The 16,960-nt window shown below is 56.5% G+C and overlaps 3 protein-coding genes and 2 non-coding genes across 6 annotated transcripts in view; 4 read left to right on the forward strand and 1 right to left on the reverse strand.

The window, feature by feature from the left end:
• Positions 1-5,061, forward strand: DUS3L (dihydrouridine synthase 3 like). 2 transcript variants are annotated; one of them, XM_055546532.1, is made up of 13 exons: positions 1-188; positions 948-1,236; positions 1,495-2,007; positions 2,369-2,410; positions 2,553-2,705; positions 2,913-3,029; positions 3,199-3,264; positions 3,342-3,452; positions 3,600-3,795; positions 3,944-4,019; positions 4,380-4,568; positions 4,659-4,787; positions 4,909-5,061. In XM_055546532.1, the coding sequence occupies exons 1-13, from the start codon at positions 91-93 to the stop codon at positions 4,979-4,981; spliced, it is 2,052 nt and encodes a 683-aa protein (XP_055402507.1). In that variant the 5' UTR covers positions 1-90; the 3' UTR covers positions 4,982-5,061. The 2 variants fall into 2 exon arrangements, with proteins under 2 accessions (XP_055402507.1, XP_055402517.1); XM_055546542.1 differs by having other exon boundaries at positions 2-188; positions 3,699-3,795.
• A 495-nt stretch (positions 5,062-5,556) lies between these two features.
• On the forward strand, positions 5,557-7,671 carry PRR22 (proline rich 22). Its single transcript, XM_055566635.1, has 3 exons — positions 5,557-5,705; positions 5,804-5,866; positions 6,252-7,671. The coding sequence occupies exons 1-3, from the start codon at positions 5,576-5,578 to the stop codon at positions 7,349-7,351; spliced, it is 1,293 nt and encodes a 430-aa protein (XP_055422610.1). The 5' UTR covers positions 5,557-5,575; the 3' UTR covers positions 7,352-7,671.
• A 1,562-nt stretch (positions 7,672-9,233) lies between these two features.
• Positions 9,234-9,313, forward strand: LOC129642622 (small nucleolar RNA U2-19). The gene has a single exon (XR_008709876.1). It is a non-coding gene; the product is annotated as a small nucleolar RNA U2-19 (small nucleolar RNA).
• A 144-nt stretch (positions 9,314-9,457) lies between these two features.
• LOC129642620 (small nucleolar RNA U2-30) lies at positions 9,458-9,529 on the forward strand. Its single transcript, XR_008709874.1, has one exon. It is a non-coding gene; the product is annotated as a small nucleolar RNA U2-30 (small nucleolar RNA).
• Positions 9,530-11,125: 1,596 nt separating this feature from the next.
• CATSPERD (cation channel sperm associated auxiliary subunit delta) overlaps positions 11,126-16,960 on the reverse strand; it is a 38,346-nt gene continuing 32,511 nt past the window's right edge. The window contains exons 22-23 of the mRNA XM_055546695.1: positions 12,980-13,137; positions 11,126-11,671 (exon numbers count right to left, since the gene is read on the reverse strand). Coding sequence (XP_055402670.1) covers positions 11,434-11,671; positions 12,980-13,137 — 396 coding nt within the window. The 3' untranslated portion in view covers positions 11,126-11,433. The remainder of the gene's footprint in view (positions 11,672-12,979; positions 13,138-16,960) is intronic.

Below are 16,960 nucleotides of genomic sequence, written 5' to 3' on the forward strand. Positions count from 1 at the left end.
ACGCGCACTTCACCAGCAAGACGGGGGAAGACACACACGCGACCCGGAAGGCCTTTCCGCGGCACTCCAAAGCGGGCGTGAGGGGGGCCGATGGCGGAAGGAGCGGCAGTAGTTTCAGCAGAGAGTGATTGTGGTGGCGACCTAGGAGCCGTCGAGCCGGAACGGGGAGTGGCGCCCATCAAACCTCAGTGAGTCGCTGGGTCAGGCGCGGCCCGAGCAGTGCTTGCCGGGAGCTGGGGCAGCGGCCCAGCATTGGAAGCTCGCCGGCTCTTCTGTTTCGGCCTTCCGTCCGCTCGCAGGATCAGCGAGCACCTGAGATCACGCACGTTGGGAACTGTCACATGCACGAAGGGAGACCACGGTGCATGCTGGGGTGGGCGGGGTCTGGGGCGGAGGCCGCAGTGCATGCTGGGGACTGTAGGCCTAGCGTATGGCGGGAATAGCGCAAGTGTACTGTTGGCCAGCCGCACTTACAGGTAGGGACTTGACTTGTGTCTGAAGCGAGTGCCGCGGGGCATGCTGGGTCTTGGGGTCGGGTGGGGGTGGGGGGGTGGGGGGGTGGGGGGGTGGGGGGGTGGGGGGGGTGGGGGGGGTGGCTGAAAGGCATGCTGGGAAATGTGGTGGCCGCGGACCCGTTGCAGAGCACGCTGGGACTTGTAGTTTCTTGTAGCCTAAGGTCGCCAGGGATGTTCACATCTGATATTTGTACTTCATTCAGTTCTCCAGTCTGGGCACTGGGGACCCAGGAACAAAACTGATCCTCCCTGCGGCCTTGAAGTGTTCCTCGGCTGGCAGCTGGCTAGTTCTAAGTAGGGAGTACCCCATCAACAGAGGCATGTAAACAGGGGCAAGTGTTCTCAGCCCCTTTCTCTAGCGTTCATGAATCTGAGCTCAAGGCAGGATACTTCTTTTACAAGCCCTCCTTTCTCCTGCCTCTCTGCTGGCAGATATCTCACCACCAAGGAGCAGTTCCACGAATTCTTGGAAGCCAAAGGGCAGGAGAAGCCCAGCCAGGAATCCGAGGCTGTAGACCCTGCTGGCAATGACCTGGCTGAGCCTGAGGCCAAGCGGATCCGACTGGAGGACCGGCAGACAGAGGATGGCCAGGCAGAGGAGGCAGCTGAACCTGGGGAGCAGCTTCAGGCTCAGAAGAGGGCCCGGGGCCAGAACAAGTGCCGGCCTCACGTGAAGCCCACCCACTATGATAAGAACAAGCTCTGCCCCTCTCTGGTTCAGGTGTGCGTCACTGTTACCGAACGTCCCAGATGCCTTGAGTGTGAGCCTGTCTGCCCCCCTGTTCAGTCTTCATGACGTTATGATGTATCGTTATTGTTCCCATCTTCCAGGTGAAGAAACTGAGGCTTGGTGAGGTTTCTGCCTTGTCTGAGGACACACAGCCAGGAGGGGAGGGATCTGAGTTTCAGACCTAGGCTGCCTGACTGCCTTCATCAAGGTCTCTCTGTCCTCCCTCATTGCCTCTCTGTTTCCTTGCAGGAATCAGCTTCTAGGTGTTTCTATGGAGACCGCTGCCGCTTCCTGCATGATGTTGGCCACTACCTCGAGACCAAGCCTGCTGACCTTGGCCCCAGCTGTGTGCTCTTCGAAACCTTCGGCAGGTGCCCCTATGGTGTGACCTGCCGCTTTGCCGGGGCGCATCTGGGGCCTGAGGGCCAGAATCTGGTGAGGGAGGGGTTGGTCCAGGCCCCGCCCATCCGCAACGGCCTGGACAAGGCCCTGCAGCAGCAGCTGCGAAAAAGGAAGATCCACTTCAAGCGTGCAGAGCAGGCTCTGCGCCAGCTGAGCAGGGACCCGCTGCCAGGCCCCACCCCTGAAGCCACTGTCCCCGAGGGCAGGGAGGCCGAGGGTGCCCCAGGGCAGGACAACTCTGACAGCCAGCTGGCCCCCCAGGAACCGGACACCGTTGGCCCTCCCAGTGGCCCTTTAAGGACCTGCGGACCCCTGACAGATGAGGATGTAGTCAGGTTGAGGCCCCATGAGAAGCGGCGGGTATGTGTCATGGGCCCCCTCTGAGGACACTAGCAGCGTCGGGGGCAGACAGAGCTGGACACTCACTCCCAGCTCCAGAGGGTCCGGGCTCTAACAGAGGGGGGCAGTGGAAAAGGCTTCCTAGAAGGGAGGGCATTGGCACTGGGGCTTTGATGGTTGAGTAGAAGCTCTCTAGCAGAGAAAAGCATGGAGAAAAGAACTTTCCTCTTGGAGGGATTAGGTGACCTGTGCAGAGGTGTGGAGGTGAAAAGGAACCAGGCTCACTGGGGCAGGACAAAGCCTATGGGAAGGCTTGAGGCTTGAGAGGCCTTGAAAGTCAGATTCGTAGGTGGAAATTCAATGTGCTTTTTTTCCCTTTCAGCTGGACATCAGTGGCAAGCTGTACCTGGCCCCACTCACCACGGTAGGACCCACAGCGGGGTGGGCAGGTGCTGGCAATGTGCTCATCACAGCAGTACCCACTGCTCCCCCTGCCCTGGGGGCTTGGGTCCATGTCTGGGGTCCTAGCCTGCCATGCCCTTATGTGTGCATTCCACTGTCCCCAGTGTGGCAACCTGCCCTTCCGCCGGATCTGTAAACGCTTCGGGGCGGACGTGACCTGCGGGGAGATGGCTGTGTGCACCAACCTGCTGCAGGGCCAGACATCTGAGTGGGCCCTGCTCAAACGCCACCCCTGCGAGGATATCTTTGGTGTCCAGGTTGGTGGCGCCCCGAGGAAGGGAAGGAGGAGGGGCTCTTGGCTGCCACGTGTCAGGTGCAGGGTCAGGCTCTCCTGGATCACCTCCCAGACCCCCTGCCTCAGCTACTGGCCATGTGCCAGCCTGACGCACCTGGAGGAGCTGATAGCCTCGGCACGGGGCCAGGCAGGACGGCCCCTCACTCCCTGCCTGCCCACCCGGCCACAGCTTGAGGGCGCCTTTCCTGACACCATGACCAAATGTGCCGAGCTGCTGAACCGCACCATCGAGGTGGATTTCGTGGACATCAATGTCGGCTGCCCCATTGATCTCGTGTTCAAGAAGGTACCCAACATTCAGCTGAGTGGGTGAGGGTGGAGTTGCTCGGAATCTGTGGGGGCCTCTGTGCCTTGCTTTCTGCATCCGGACAAGGAAGGCAGCGGTAGGGTGGGAGCTGGCCTCAGGCCCAGCCTGGGTCCGGCCTTCCCGAGCTCCAGCCACCTGTCTCTCCCAGGGCGGGGGCTGTGCCCTCATGAACCGCTTGGCCAAGTTCCAGCAGATCGTCCGTGGTATGAACCAGGTACTGCTCAAGAGGACCACCCAGAGCCCTCACCGACCGACCCCAGGCCCTGCTGCTGACCACTCCCGTTCCCACAGGTGCTGGACGTACCGCTGACCGTGAAGCTGCGCACGGGCGTCCAGGAGCGTGTGAATCTGGCTCACCGGCTGTTGCCCGATCTGCGGGACTGGGGGGCAGCTCTGGTCACGGTGGGTCTTGGGGCGCAGTGGGCGTCGGGGTCCCGAGGCACTTCCCTTTCTAACTATCCCTCCCTCCTGTCTCCTCTCTCCTGGTCTCTGGCTTGCCCTCCATCTCTTGTCTCCGTCTGTCCATCTCTCTGTCTCTCTCTCTCTCAGTCCGTCTCTCCCGGGTTCTCTGGGTCTCTCTCTCTCTCTCTCTGGTCCTCTGCTTCCCCGGCCCCTCCTTCCCTCCCCACACGGCCGCCTCTCCTCCAGCTCCATGGCCGCTCGCGGGAGCAGCGCTACACCAAGCTGGCCGACTGGCAGTACATCGAGCAGTGCGTGGCAGCAGCCCGCCCCATGCCCCTTTTCGGTGGGTCCCCACAGGTCACACACCCAGGCCCACCCCTCACCTGGGCCCCTCCCTGCCCCGATGGGGGGCTCCCAGCTGGCGAGAACTCCTCATGCCCTGGCACCCCTACCCGACGTGGCTCCCTGAGACCCCGGCCTCTGTCCCTCAGGGAATGGAGACATCTTGTCCTACGAAGATGCCAACCGGGCCCTGCAGACTGGTGTTGCAGGGGTCATGATCGCGCGGTGCGTGTGCCTCGGGCTGCAGCTGTGGCCTTAGTGTCATAGCGTGGAACTCTCGGGCTTTTTTTTTTTTTTAATTTGGCTGTTTCGGGTCTTAGTTGCAGCATGTGGGACCTTTGATCTTTATTATAGGATGTGGGATTTTTAGTTGGAGCATGTCGGGTGTAGTTCCCTGACTAGGGATGAAACCCAGATCCCCTGCATTGGGAGCATGGAGTCTTAGCCACTGGACCACCAGCAAAGTCCCAAATTTTCTGGCTTTGAGTGTTGTGTGAGAGTGTAGCTGGGAGGCCAGGGACCGTGGTGTTGGGGGCCGGGGTTTCCCCAGCGGCCCACTGACCTCCACCTGCCGCCCGCCTCCAGTGGCGCCCTGCTCAAGCCGTGGCTGTTCACGGAGATCAAGGAGCAGAGGCACTGGGACATCTCGTCGTCCGAGCGCCTGGACATCCTGCGGGACTTCACGCATTACGGCCTGGAGCACTGGGGCTCGGACACGCAGGGCGTGGAGAAGACGCGCCGCTTCCTCCTTGAGTGGCTCTCCTTCCTGTGCAGGTGGGATGGGGCGGCGGGGCGGTGGGGTGGGCCAGGCGCAGTGTGTGGGGAGCCCCAGCCCAACCTCATTCCCGCCACCCCCGCCCACAGGTACGTGCCTGTGGGCCTGCTGGAGCGGCTCCCGCAGCGGATCAACGAGCGGCCGCCCTACTACCTGGGCCGCGACTACCTGGAAACGCTCATGGCCAGCCAGAAGGCAGCCGACTGGATTCGCATCAGGTGCCCAGGAACTGAGGCCCTGGGGGGCAGGGGGATAGACGACCTGGTGGGTCTGGGGTGAGCTGGACTGGGGGCTGCCCCACGCCAGGCCTGACCCCGGCTGCCTGCCTCCCTCCCACAGTGAGATGCTGCTGGGACCTGTCCCGCCCAACTTCGTCTTCCTGCCCAAGCACAAGGCCAATGCCTACAAGTAGCCACAGGGGCCAGAGGGGCATCTGAGTACCCAGAGAGCCCCCTAAAGCATGAGAAGACAATAAATTTTATTCTTCTAAAACTCAGGCCTTTCTGTGACCCTGATGCTGCCCTTGGCCCCCTGCCATCCCCACCCCCAGCCCCGCCTCACCCCTTTACTCATTCACCAGCCCTGTGCTGGCCACTGCTGGTTCCCAAAAGGCCTTGACAACAAAGAAGCTATCAGAGCCCATGAGATGGGGCCTCATCCTACCTGAGTGTGGATCAGGGTGGGCTGCCTGGAGGAAGGGGCCTCAGAGCTGACGGGCAAGCCATGCTGGCAGAGGTGGAAGGCAGCAGACCTCACCCAAGGTCCACCATACCCTCTGTGATGCCCGTCTCTGGCTCCCTTGGTTTCCTGGTCCACCCCTGCCCACTCCCCATTTCGCCATTACCCGGAACCCCGACTGGTGGGCGGGCCACAGCCTGGAACCCGCTGCCCGGAGTAACCGGACAAACAGAACTCCACAGGACTCTGAGCCTGTTCTCTGGGTGGGCCACCTGTGCTCCCCACCTGCTGCCCTCCTGGCCCGCCTGGGTCAGGCCCCCGCCTCCCTATGCAGCACCCCAAACCCTTCTACGCACCCACAGCTCCCCAAGAAGGCTTCAGTCCCCGGGGCCTGGATGCCACTGATGGGCTGGACAGCCAGCCCACTCCTGCCTGCACAGAGCCTCTGTCCGCTGTGGGTATGAGTCGGTGGCGGGGGGCGCGGCCATGGGGGCAGGGACTGGGGCTCTGTCCGCCAGCCTCAGGACCCCACCTGCCTGCCTGCTTTTGTCCACAGGTTCCTCCAACCTGTACCACCCCCCAACCCCGGAGAAGGAGGTGTTCCCAACCCCTCCAGCAGGTACTGGCCTCGGGCCAACCCTTGAGGACTGGGGAGTGGGCGGGGCCATCCCATCCCCACCCCTAACTCTAGATGGCTTCTCACTCCAAAGCAAGGCCAGTGTCCCTCATCCCCTCGAGGGGGCCTTGACAGTAAGGCAGCCCTATGACTCTTGTCCCTCAGTCAGTCCCCAAAGCCAGGTCTGTGTCTCCAGTCCCCCATCCCCCCCGATGAGCCCCCAAAGCACATCCTGGGTCCCCAGACTGGTAGATAAACCCCCAGAGGCAAAGCCTATATCATCATCCCCCAAATGGACCCCAGGGTTGGTCGTGTCCTGTGTCCCCCTGATGTGCCCCCCAGGCAGGTCCCAGGACCGCCCCTCTGAGGGCCACCCTCCTGGCCACAGGTTTCCAGATGGCGCCCTGTGGGTGCTTCTTTGACCCCCGCATCTACCGAATCGAGTGGGCCGCCACCGACTTCGGCCAGTCATCCCTGTACAAGCTGGTGGCCGTGGGCGATGGGGGGCCAGCTGGGGCCCCCACCTCACCAGGCACTTACCTCCTGGAGCCCCAGCACTACCTCAAGGCCCCGGTGCCGCCCCCACCGCCCCCACCATACCCCCACTACCAGCCACCACCCCCTGGGGGCCCCCAGTACCTCCTGCCGTACTTCCCGCCTGAGGGGCCGGGGCCCGAGACCGTGGGCTTCATGGGGGACGGGGGGCCGCCCGGCTTTGTGGAGCTGCCCCGGCCCTTGATCAAGGAGGGCCTGGCGCCACCACCACCCCCCAAGGAGAGCAAGCTGCCCCCGCTGCTCATCACGCTGCCCGCCGAGACCGCACTGCCCCCAGGCACCTACAGCCACCTCAAGGGCCGCCTGAGCCAACTGCACGGGCCTGGGGAGCCCTTGACCTTCCCAGTCAAGGAGCCGCCCCCCAGCCCGCTGTACCCACCCGTCCCCGCTGAACCCAAGGCAGCCAATGCCGAGGTGGCCCCACTGGGGGCGGGCGAGGCCAGGACCCCCGAGGTGGCCCAGGCCTTCGCGCTGCCCGAGAAGGTGCTGCTGGAGGATGCAATGAAGCTCTTCGACTGCCTGCCGGGCAGTGCCGAGCCCGAAGGGGCCCCACGCAAGCCCCTGGGGCCTGGGCCAGCCCTGCCCGACAGCGGGGGCGGCGGTGACGACTCCTCTGGTGACATCTGCTCGCTGCACCTGCCGGACGAGCTGCTGTCCTTCGACTACAGCGTGCCCGAGATCCTGGACACTGTCTCCAACGTGGACTACTTCTTCAACTTTAAGGCACTGGACGAGGAGCCGCTGCCCCGTCCGGGGCCCCCTGCCGCCAACACCACAGCCTCTGCCCCCAGGGCCGAGCCCCCTGGCAAGAGGAAGGCAGGCAGTTCCACCACCAAGAAGGGGCGGCAGGGCAGCAAGGGCAAGCAGGCCACGGGTCCCACGACTGCTGCCTCCTCAGGGCCCCGGCAGGACCTGGGAGCCACCCCCCATTAAAGCGGATTTGACCTCTCAGTGCTGTATCCGCCCAGTGGCATCAGGGCTGTCCCCACATCCTCCCTGTTGTACAGTGGGCCCAGACCATGGGGTGAGGCCCTGCAGAACCCCGAGGGTGCTGGACTTACAGAGCAGAGTGGGGGAGACCTAGATTCAGATTTGGGATTCTAAATCTAGCCACAGAGAATCCACGTCAGCCGGCACTTTGGAGAGGTGGGAACTGCAAGAATTTCACTTCTGTGTTTGGGAAAGTCAGGGCTGCCCAGAGATGAGCAGGGACTGGCCTGGAGACACAGCAAATGCGGGAGTTAGGGAGTGGCCTGCATATCCCCGACCATCCCTCTGAAGCACTATGAGTGGGAGGGGGGAAGGCCTTAGAGAGGCCTGCGGGCTGGGGTCAGCCTCCACCCACCTGGCAGGGCAGGTGTCGCCAATGGTGAAGGAGCGGGCCCCCACCCATGTTCATGCAGACAGCTGGGGTGTGGAGGTAGGTGCTGGTTGGAGGAGCGGCACCTGAGGCCTGAGGGTGGGGGCCGGGCAGGGATGCAGGAGATGGTGCCCGCCTGGTACACGGGTGGCTGAGAACAGGCCCACATGTGATGGGGCATGCAGAGTGCACCTGCAGCCCAGGTGAGGCCCGAGGCCTGGGTGGGCGTGCCTGTTCCAAGATGGGCAAGGGGCTGCGTCCCCTCATTGGACCCAGCTGCACGTGGCAGGCACGGGGAGCCTGGGATTTCAGTTCTCACACCTGTTCCCTCCTGCCTGGGCTCCTCCCGCTGCATCTACATGGCTCCCACCCCTGTGGGTCCCAGGCCAGGCTCTCTTCAGCCCTTCCACTGGAGAGTCTGGAGCAGCTGCTGTCCATACCCTCCTCTGAAATACTCAAGGTGACCCTGAAGGGGGTGACGTGCAAGGAGGTAAGGAGAGTTGGGGGCTTCCCTAGTGGCTCAGTGGTAAAGAATCTACCTGTCAATGCAGAAAACAAGCATTTGACCCTGGGTCGGCAAGATCCCCTAGAGACGGAAATGGCAACCCACTCCTGTATTCTTGTCTGGAGAATCCCATGGACAGAGGAGGGTGGCAGGCTACAGTCCATGGGGTTCCAAAAGAGTCAGACACGACTTAGCAAGAAAACAAATAAGGAGAGATGGAGCACACCTCTGGAGTGGGCCAGCCCCGCCTGCTTCCCTCCCCTGCAGGAGTAAGGGCCCAGGTTCAGGGCTGCGTCTCAGGGGCTTTCACTCTTGGACTCTGCTGGGAAGCTGGGGGGCTTGACTGGGATCCAGGAGATGTCCGGGGTGGGGGATGCCATGTGGTGGCACCACATCTCAAGCCTACAGGACTCGTGTCCCTGAAGCCTGTTCCAAGGCTCAGGGAGGCGGGGGCAGCCCTAAGTCTGCACCTGCACTTACCTGACTCTTCTCTGAATGGGACATGGGCCGAGAGAAGCCAGGAGCTCACTTCCCTCACCTCCCTTGGAGCCCTCCTCCCTGCAGCAGTATTAACGGGTGTTTTTGAGACACACATGAAGTGCCCCCAGTGATGGCGAGCCCCTGGCAAACAAGGTGGATGCGAGGGGAGGAGCTTGGTTTTCTGTAAGATTAATGTGGACTGAGGATAGTGAAGCACGCATCCCATCTCGTGACCCCCCCCATCAGGCCTGGAGGGTGGATGGGGCAGAGCAACTCAGCCCCTGATGGTGGGACAAAATGACTGGCCTGAACCTGGGCCCATGTCAGTGAAAATACCAAGTCCTAACCACTGGACTGCAAGGGAAGTCCCCGTATTAGGCAATTTAAATGACCACGGCATGGAGGGGGTGCTTCCCTGGGAGTGGTTAAGACTCCAAGCTTCTTCTCTGAGATCTGCTCTTACTGAAGTGGATCAGTGATGAAAGTAGCCAAATCTGAGCATCAGAAGACCACCCAGTGTATCTGATGCATGATCTCTGTAGTTCTGAGAAGCAAAAGAATAATTTAAAATAAGGGGTATGAAGGGGTGGGTGCGCGTGTGTGTGTGTATAGGTGACTGGATAATTAAGGGGCTTATTGGTGGGTAAGTGAGAGTTGGTTGTGGGTGTGCTTGTATGAAAGGCTGATCAGTTCTGAGCAATGATGAAAAGATTTTACTGCAGAACTTTATATAACTATGAAGGTTTCTACACTTGATCTGAGCTCAGATAAAAAAAAAAAGACTCCAAGCTTCCACTGCAGGGGGCATGGGTTTGATCCCTGGTCAGGTGACTATTAGGGCTTCCCTGGTAGGTCAGCTGGTAAGGAATCCACCTGCAATGCAGGAGATCCCAGTTCGATTCTTGGGTCAGGAAAATGACCTGGAGAAAGAATAGGCTACCCACTCCAGTATTCATGGGCTTTCCTGGTGGTTCAGACAGTAAAGAATCTGCCTGCAATGTGGGAGACCTGGGGTCGACCCCTGGGTTGAGAAGATCCCCTGGAGGAGGGCATGGCAACCCACTCCAGTATTCTTGCTTGGAGAATCCAGGACAGAGGAGTCTGGCGGGCTATAGTCTATGAGGTGGCAAAGAGTCACACATGACTGATCAACTAGCACCGCACACACCACAGGGAACTGTTAATAAGATCCCACATGCCTCCAGCCATGGCCCAAAACAAACAGAAAGCAAGTAAATGACCATGGGATGTGTTCTTTTAACCTAAGAGTGATCAAAAAAGTTACCGAGAAAATTTTCAGTAGAATGAGACGGTGTCCCGCACCATCTGGAATTTGAAGGATGTGTGGGAGAGGGAAGCCCGCTGAACAGAGGGACAGACTGATCCAACATACATATACATCTATGTGTACAGTGCATATATACATGCATACATGCCCATATATGTATCCACGTGTGCACATTTATATGCTTGTATATGTGTACTTGTAGATAGGTGTGTGTGTTATTTACATCTATGTACACATGTATTTATCCATACATGTACGTAATTGTGTGTATTATACACTTGTGTGACATATCACCCACATATATATGCATGTGTTTACATGAATGTGTGAGACATGTACACACATGTATGCATATTGCAGATATACATCACACACGTGTGCAATATTCACACAATATCCACACATATACAATATGCATACACACACATGCACATTATCTACACACATGTATGTGAATGCCTTGCTGCTGCTAAGTCATTCAGTCGTGTCCGACTCTGTGCGACCCCATAGACAGCAGCCAACCAGGCTCCCCCGTCCCTGGGATTCTCCAGGCAAGAACACTGGAGTGGGTTGCCATTTCCTTCTCCAATGCATAGAAGTGAAAAGTGAAAGTGAAGTCACTCAGTCGTGTCTGACTCTTTGCGACCCCATGGACTGCAGCATGCCAGTCTCCTCCATCCATGGGATTTTCCAGGCAAGAGTACTGGAGTGGGGTGCCATTGCCTTCTCTGACGTGTATGCCTTACCCATGCTATATACATGTGTGTACATCTCTCTGCATATATATATGCACACCATCTGTATCTATATGTATGCCTAACCCATGTACATATAAAATATGTACTATGCTTCCAAATCTTATTCATGGACATCCCACAAGTCTACATGTGTTCATTTGTATATACGTCAGGGTTTATCAACAGAGATGGACCCTCGGGTCTCATCCTTCTCTAACAGAACTTATCATGTGTCTGATGTATCTCAGGGGCTTGCAGATGAGCGCACCACATGCCTGGGTGAGCTCATTTCTCCAAGCTCCTGTTCACTAGTTTTTTTTTTTTTGGCCATGCTGAATGGCTTGCAGGATCTTAGTTCCCAAACCAGGGATCAAACCCCTGCAGCGTGAAGTCCCAACCACTGGACCAGCAGGAAGTCCCCACCAAGCTCCTGTTCATTAGGACTTGGGCTGTCCCCCTTATCCTTATATCCTTACACATGTAGGTGCTATAGTTAAGAGGGACTCTGATGCCAGGATGTCCAGGGAGGCTGATGGGTGTAGAAAAACCACAAAACGCGAGTGATACATGCTGCCACTGGCTATTTTCACAAACCCTTTACAACAACTCTGCCCTCTCCCTGGCATTCCCACCCTCCACGGGTGCTCAGCACCTGCCCCAGAGACATGCACAAGACTTCCTGCATCTTTGGTACAGTCTGACCCAGAAGCCGTTGACCTCGAGGCCCTGCTCGGTGTGCAGCAGCTGGGGGATCATGTAAGCCAGCCACACGGACAGCAAGGTGGCCGCCGTGAGCAGGACAATGGTGATCTCCGGCGGGAAGATGGACAGTGGGAAGGCCCCGTAGACGTAGACGCTGAAGGTGGTCTTCAGGCGACAGTAGCTGCGAGGGGTGGGTGGGCGGAGTCTGTGGGGCACCGCCTTCAGGGGCCCCGCCCTTCACCCCAGCAAGCTTTTTTGTTTTGGCAGCTCTGCTCAGCCCTTGGGATCTTAATTCTCCAACCAGGGATTGAACCCGGGCCCTCGGCCGTGAAAGCAAGGAACCCTAACCACTGGACTGCCAGGGAATTCCCCAGCAAACATTTTAAAACCCACAGGAATGACAGCTAGGCCTGGAATGGTGACTCTGGACACTGAGTTCCATTCATACCCACTTCTCTCTCCTCTGATCTGTCATCCTCTTTGTATTTTGCAGAGGTCACATTTTTCCCCAGGGCCCCTGGGGTCCCCTGCTCTGGGGACAAGGGGTCTCCCCTCCATGCCCAGGCTACCTTGGGGGTGGGGCAGAAGAGGCCAAGAAACTGTTCATCACACAGTGGGGGTGTGACGGGGGCCACAGCATCCCTGAAGTGGGGGTAGCAGGATGGAGGGAAGGGCACCCAGGAAAGGGGACCCAGGGGGCGAGTAGCCAGGGAAACTGCAGGAGGCAGGTGGGGGGAGGGGAGGGGCTGAGGCTCCCAGGCAGGCCCCTTCCCCTCACTGGGTGCCCCCAGGGTCTCCCCAGCCTTCCACCTCTGACGTCCCAGAGGTGGTCTGGTCTGGGGCCCCTAGGGAAGGCAGGGTCCCCCCAAGCTTTTGAGGGTGGCTTTTGTGTCCATCTGGAGGGGAAACGTGATGGGGGAAAGAATGCCGCCCACATTCCCCCTCCCAGTGGGAGATGCTCACGATTTGATCCAGCACAGTGGCGAATATTAATAATACCCAGCTCTTAGGGCAGAGGTGGGGTGCCTGGGAGGCCAGGCCCATAACCTGTGTCAGTTTCCGTGGCGTTAATACTTTGGCCGGTGCTGATTTCAAGTTACCAGTGGGAAGTCCGCCGGCTTGCAGACTCCCTGAATATCTGAGGGTTAGTGCTTGGGAGCCTGTCTGTGCCCACCAATGAGACATAGCCATGGGGGTAACTCTGATTCCCCAGGGTAGGGATAGGGGTGCTGCTGGGCATTGTTATTCCCCTTAGGGCCTGCCGTGGTCTCTGAATAAAGATTTACGTAGCCAGTGAACAAATGCCATCCACGACTTACAGTATCACTCTTCCCGGGGATGGTCTGAGCTGTTGGGGGATTCAGGTTTATCCAGGACCTGCCTAAGGGTGGCAGAAAGTGGGCCCCACACACGTGTGGGACCTGCCCTGGAAGCGCCAGCTGTCTCCCCAGAGGCCCCTGGTGCACAGCGACTCCCCTCATCCACTCACCTGTAGGATGGATCCACGATAGAAATGAAGAAGATGTAGATGCCGTTTCTTTGGTCGAAAACAACCTTGTTCTCTGTTTGGCCTCCCAAGATCTGATATGGGACGTCAGGCCATCTCAAGGGTTCATGGTAGTTGGGGTCATGGCAGCTCATGTAATTCTGGGGAGGAGGACAAAGGTGTGCTCGCTGGCCCTGAGGGTTGGGGAGGACTGTGGGAGCCCTCCGACACACCCCATGGCACACCGCCATCCGCCAGCATCTGTGGCTGTGAGTCTAGGGCCAGGTGCCCGCTGGGCAGGCCAGCCAATTTGTGAGTGTGGATCCGTCTTCCTGCCCTCCTTCTTCCTGGTCTGCCCAAGCTTGAGGTGGGCTGCAGGCATAGTAACTCCTCTTCCCAGGGTCCCTTGCAGCTCTGAGTCTGGGGGTGAGTCTGATACATGTGCTCTTGGTGTTTGTTATGAGCTGGGTTGAATTCCTCCCCAAATCATATGGGGAAGTCCTAACCCTCAGGGCCTTGGGCAGTGTCCTTATTTGGAGATGAGGTCTTTTAAAAAATTAATTTATTTATCTATTAATTTTTGGCTATGCTGGGTCTTCGTTGCCCCTTGGGCTTTTCTCTAGTTTCAGAGAGCAGGGGCTACTCTTTAATTGTGGTACAAGGGCTTCTCATTGCAGCGGCCTCTCTTGTGAAACTTGGGCTCTAGAGCACACAGGCTTCAGTAGGTCTAGCTCGTGGGCTCAGTAGTTGCAGCTCCTGGGCTTTAGAGCACAGGTTTAGTAGCCGTGGCACGCATGGGCAGAGCAACTAAACCCGCACATGGCAACCACTGAAGTCCATGTGCCCTAGAACCCATGTTCTGTAACAAAAGACGCCACTGTGATGAGAAGCCCACGCGCTGAATGTGTGAATCCCCAACCCCATTCATTATGTTGATGCAACATCCCCTAGTGGGATAGTATTTGGAGGTGGGGCATTGGAAAGAGATTTGATGAGGTCCTGAGGGTAAGGCCCCTATAAAGGGATTATTTCTTTCATAAGAATTGACACCAGAGAACTAAAGCAAGGTCTCAAAGAGATACTTGCACTCCTGAGTTCACAGCAGCACCATTCACAACAGCCAAAAGGTGGAAGCAAACCAAATGTCCATGGACAGATGATGGATAAACAAAGTGCGGTTCATACACACTAATAGAGTATTGTAGGAGTTTCTGACACCCTCTACAACATGGATGAACTATGAGGACGTGATGCTCAGTGAAATAAGCCAGACACACAAGGTCAAATACCATCTGATCCTACCCATGTGAGACCCCCTAGAGGAGTCAGATCCTTAGAGACAGGAAGTAGATAGTGAGGGTCAGGTGCCAGGGGGAGGGGACAGGAGTCAGTGTTTCATGGGGACAGAGTTTCAGTTTGGGAAGAAGAGAAAGTTCTGGAGATGGTGGGGATGGTTGCAGGACAATGTGAATGCGCTTAATGCCACTGAGCTGTGCACTTAAAAATATTTAAAATGGTCAATTTTATGTTATGTGTAAGTGTTAGTCGCTCAGTCGTATCCGACTCTTTGCAACCCCATGGACTGCAGCCCACCTGGCTCCTCTGTCCATGTATGTTTGACCACAGTTAAAACAAATTTTTAAAATTATTTTAAAAATTTATTTGGCTGTGCCTGCTGTTAGGTGGTGGAGAAGGCGATGGCACCCGACTCCAGTACTCTTGCCTGGAAAATCCCATGGACAGAGGAGCCTGGTGGGCTGTAGTCCATGGGGTCGCTAAGAGTCGGACACGACTGAGTGACTTCACTTTCACGTTTCACTTTCATGCATTGGAGAAGGAAATGGCAACCCACTCCAGTGTTCTTGCCTGGAGAATCCCAGGGATGGGGAGCCTGGCAGGCTGCCGTCTATGGGGTTGCACAGAGTTGGACACAACTGAATCGACTTAGCAGCAGCAGCTGTTAGTTGGGGCTTCCCAGGTGGCGCTAGTGGTAAAGAACCCAGCTGCCAATGCAGGAGACGCTAGAAACACGGGTTGATCCCTGGGTGGGGAAGATCCCCTGCAGGACGGCATGGTAACCCACTCCACTAAGGTATGAAGGATCTGGTGACATGATCAGGGATTAAACCCCAGCCCCCTGCATTGGGAGCTTATAATCTTAACCACTGGACCACCAGGGAAGTGCCTAACAATTAAGAAAAAATTTAAAAAATCTTTTGAGAGTAAAAGGGGGGAAAAAAAAGCTGGATCACATAAAAACTATGTGAAATTTAATAAGGGGGACAGCTGCTTAGCCTAAAGACTCATTATTATTATTATTTTTTATAGCCAGCTGCACCCCATGATTTGGCTAAGTAGCTACATAACTGCCCATCTAATGATCATGCTGGAAATGCGGCATTGCCACTATATCTTGATAGAAAAACCCTAGGGGTTCTACAAAATCGCCCACCAGGGCTGATGGGAAAAAAGCAACTGGACAGTCTCTTAAAGGAATGTGTGCCACTTTGAATGAGACGGCTAATAAAAAATGCAAACACCAGCACAGTCAGAAAACATAAAGTTACATGTGTGTGGCTTGTACTTTTTAAAGAAATGGTCAGAGAGGTGGTGCTTGGGTAACATCTGGAAGGCACAAAACGCCCAAGTTGTGAGTTGTACTTTTTACATTAAAAAAAAAAATTCATTATAGGTTATGTGAAAGATTAAAAAAAAAAAAACACCCAATGTCACCAACCAAATAAATTCTCAAACTCACTGGATGGAATGGGGAGTGAGGAAGGGTGAGGCTGCTGGCTCTGAAAACAAATACAAATTTAAGGAGCCCGGAGTCGGCGCGGGAACCGGCTTCAGATGCGAGTAGCGCGCGCGCCCTGCTGGTGACGTGGCAGCATTGCACTGTGTTCGCGCCCTTGGTGTTGAAAGGTGGATGGCGCTGGAAACTACTGCGCACAAGCTCCCCTTCCGCACCAGGACAAAATCGACGTGTTCCTTTCACTATCACCAGACCCCTCTTTGTCAGTCGTGTACCAACGCGCATAATAGAAACAATCGCTGAGCAGAACCGTAAATATAATCAGCCCCTTACATAATGGGCATTTGGATGGTTTCAGAGTTTTGCACGTCATCAGCAGTGTGCCCCATGAACGCCTTGGTCCTGACATCTCTGATCGTCTGGTCATTCCCGTGGTAGAGGTTCCCAAAGGGTTTGTGCATCTTACATTACCAGCATCCAACACCCCAGCTATTCAGGGACTAAATGTTTGTGTCAACCAACTAGAGGTCATCTGTTGAACTGTACATACTCCCAAAGGTGATGAATTAGGAGGCGGGGCCTTTGGGAGGCAGCAGGTCATAGTGGTGGAGTACTCCTGAAGGAGATTTTGTCGTTCAGTCACTAAGTCGTGTCCCATTCTTTGGAACCCCATGGACTGCAGCAAGCCAGGTTCCTCTGTCCTTCATTATCTTCCGGACTTTGCTCAAATGCATGTCCGTTGAGTGGTGATGCTGTCTAACCATCTCAGCCTCTGTCACCTCCTTCTCCTTTTGCCTTCAATCTTTCCCAGCATCAGGGTCTTTTCCAATGAGTTGGCTCTTCGCATCAGGTGGCCAAAGGATTGGAGCTTCAGCAACAGTCCTTCCAATGAATATTCAAGGTTCATTTCCTTTGGGATTGACTGGTTTGATCTCCTTGCTGTCCAAGGGACTCTCAAAAGTCTTCAACACCACAGTTCAAAAGCACTAATTCTTTGGCCCTCAGCCTTCCATATGGTCCAACTGTCACGTTTGTACATGACTACTGGAAAGACCATAGCTTTGACTATACCGACCTTTGTCGGCAAAGTTATGTCTCTGCATTTTAATACGCTAAGTTTGTCACAGCTTTACTTCCAGGGAGCAAGTGTCTTTTTAATTTCACCGCTGCAATCACTGTCTTAGTGATTTTGGAGCCCAAGAAAATAAGATCTGTCACTGCTTTCACTT

This window comes from Bubalus kerabau, chromosome 1 (genome assembly GCF_029407905.1).
Source record: "Bubalus kerabau isolate K-KA32 ecotype Philippines breed swamp buffalo chromosome 1, PCC_UOA_SB_1v2, whole genome shotgun sequence".
NCBI classification, from domain to species: Eukaryota; Metazoa; Chordata; class Mammalia; order Artiodactyla; family Bovidae; genus Bubalus; species Bubalus kerabau.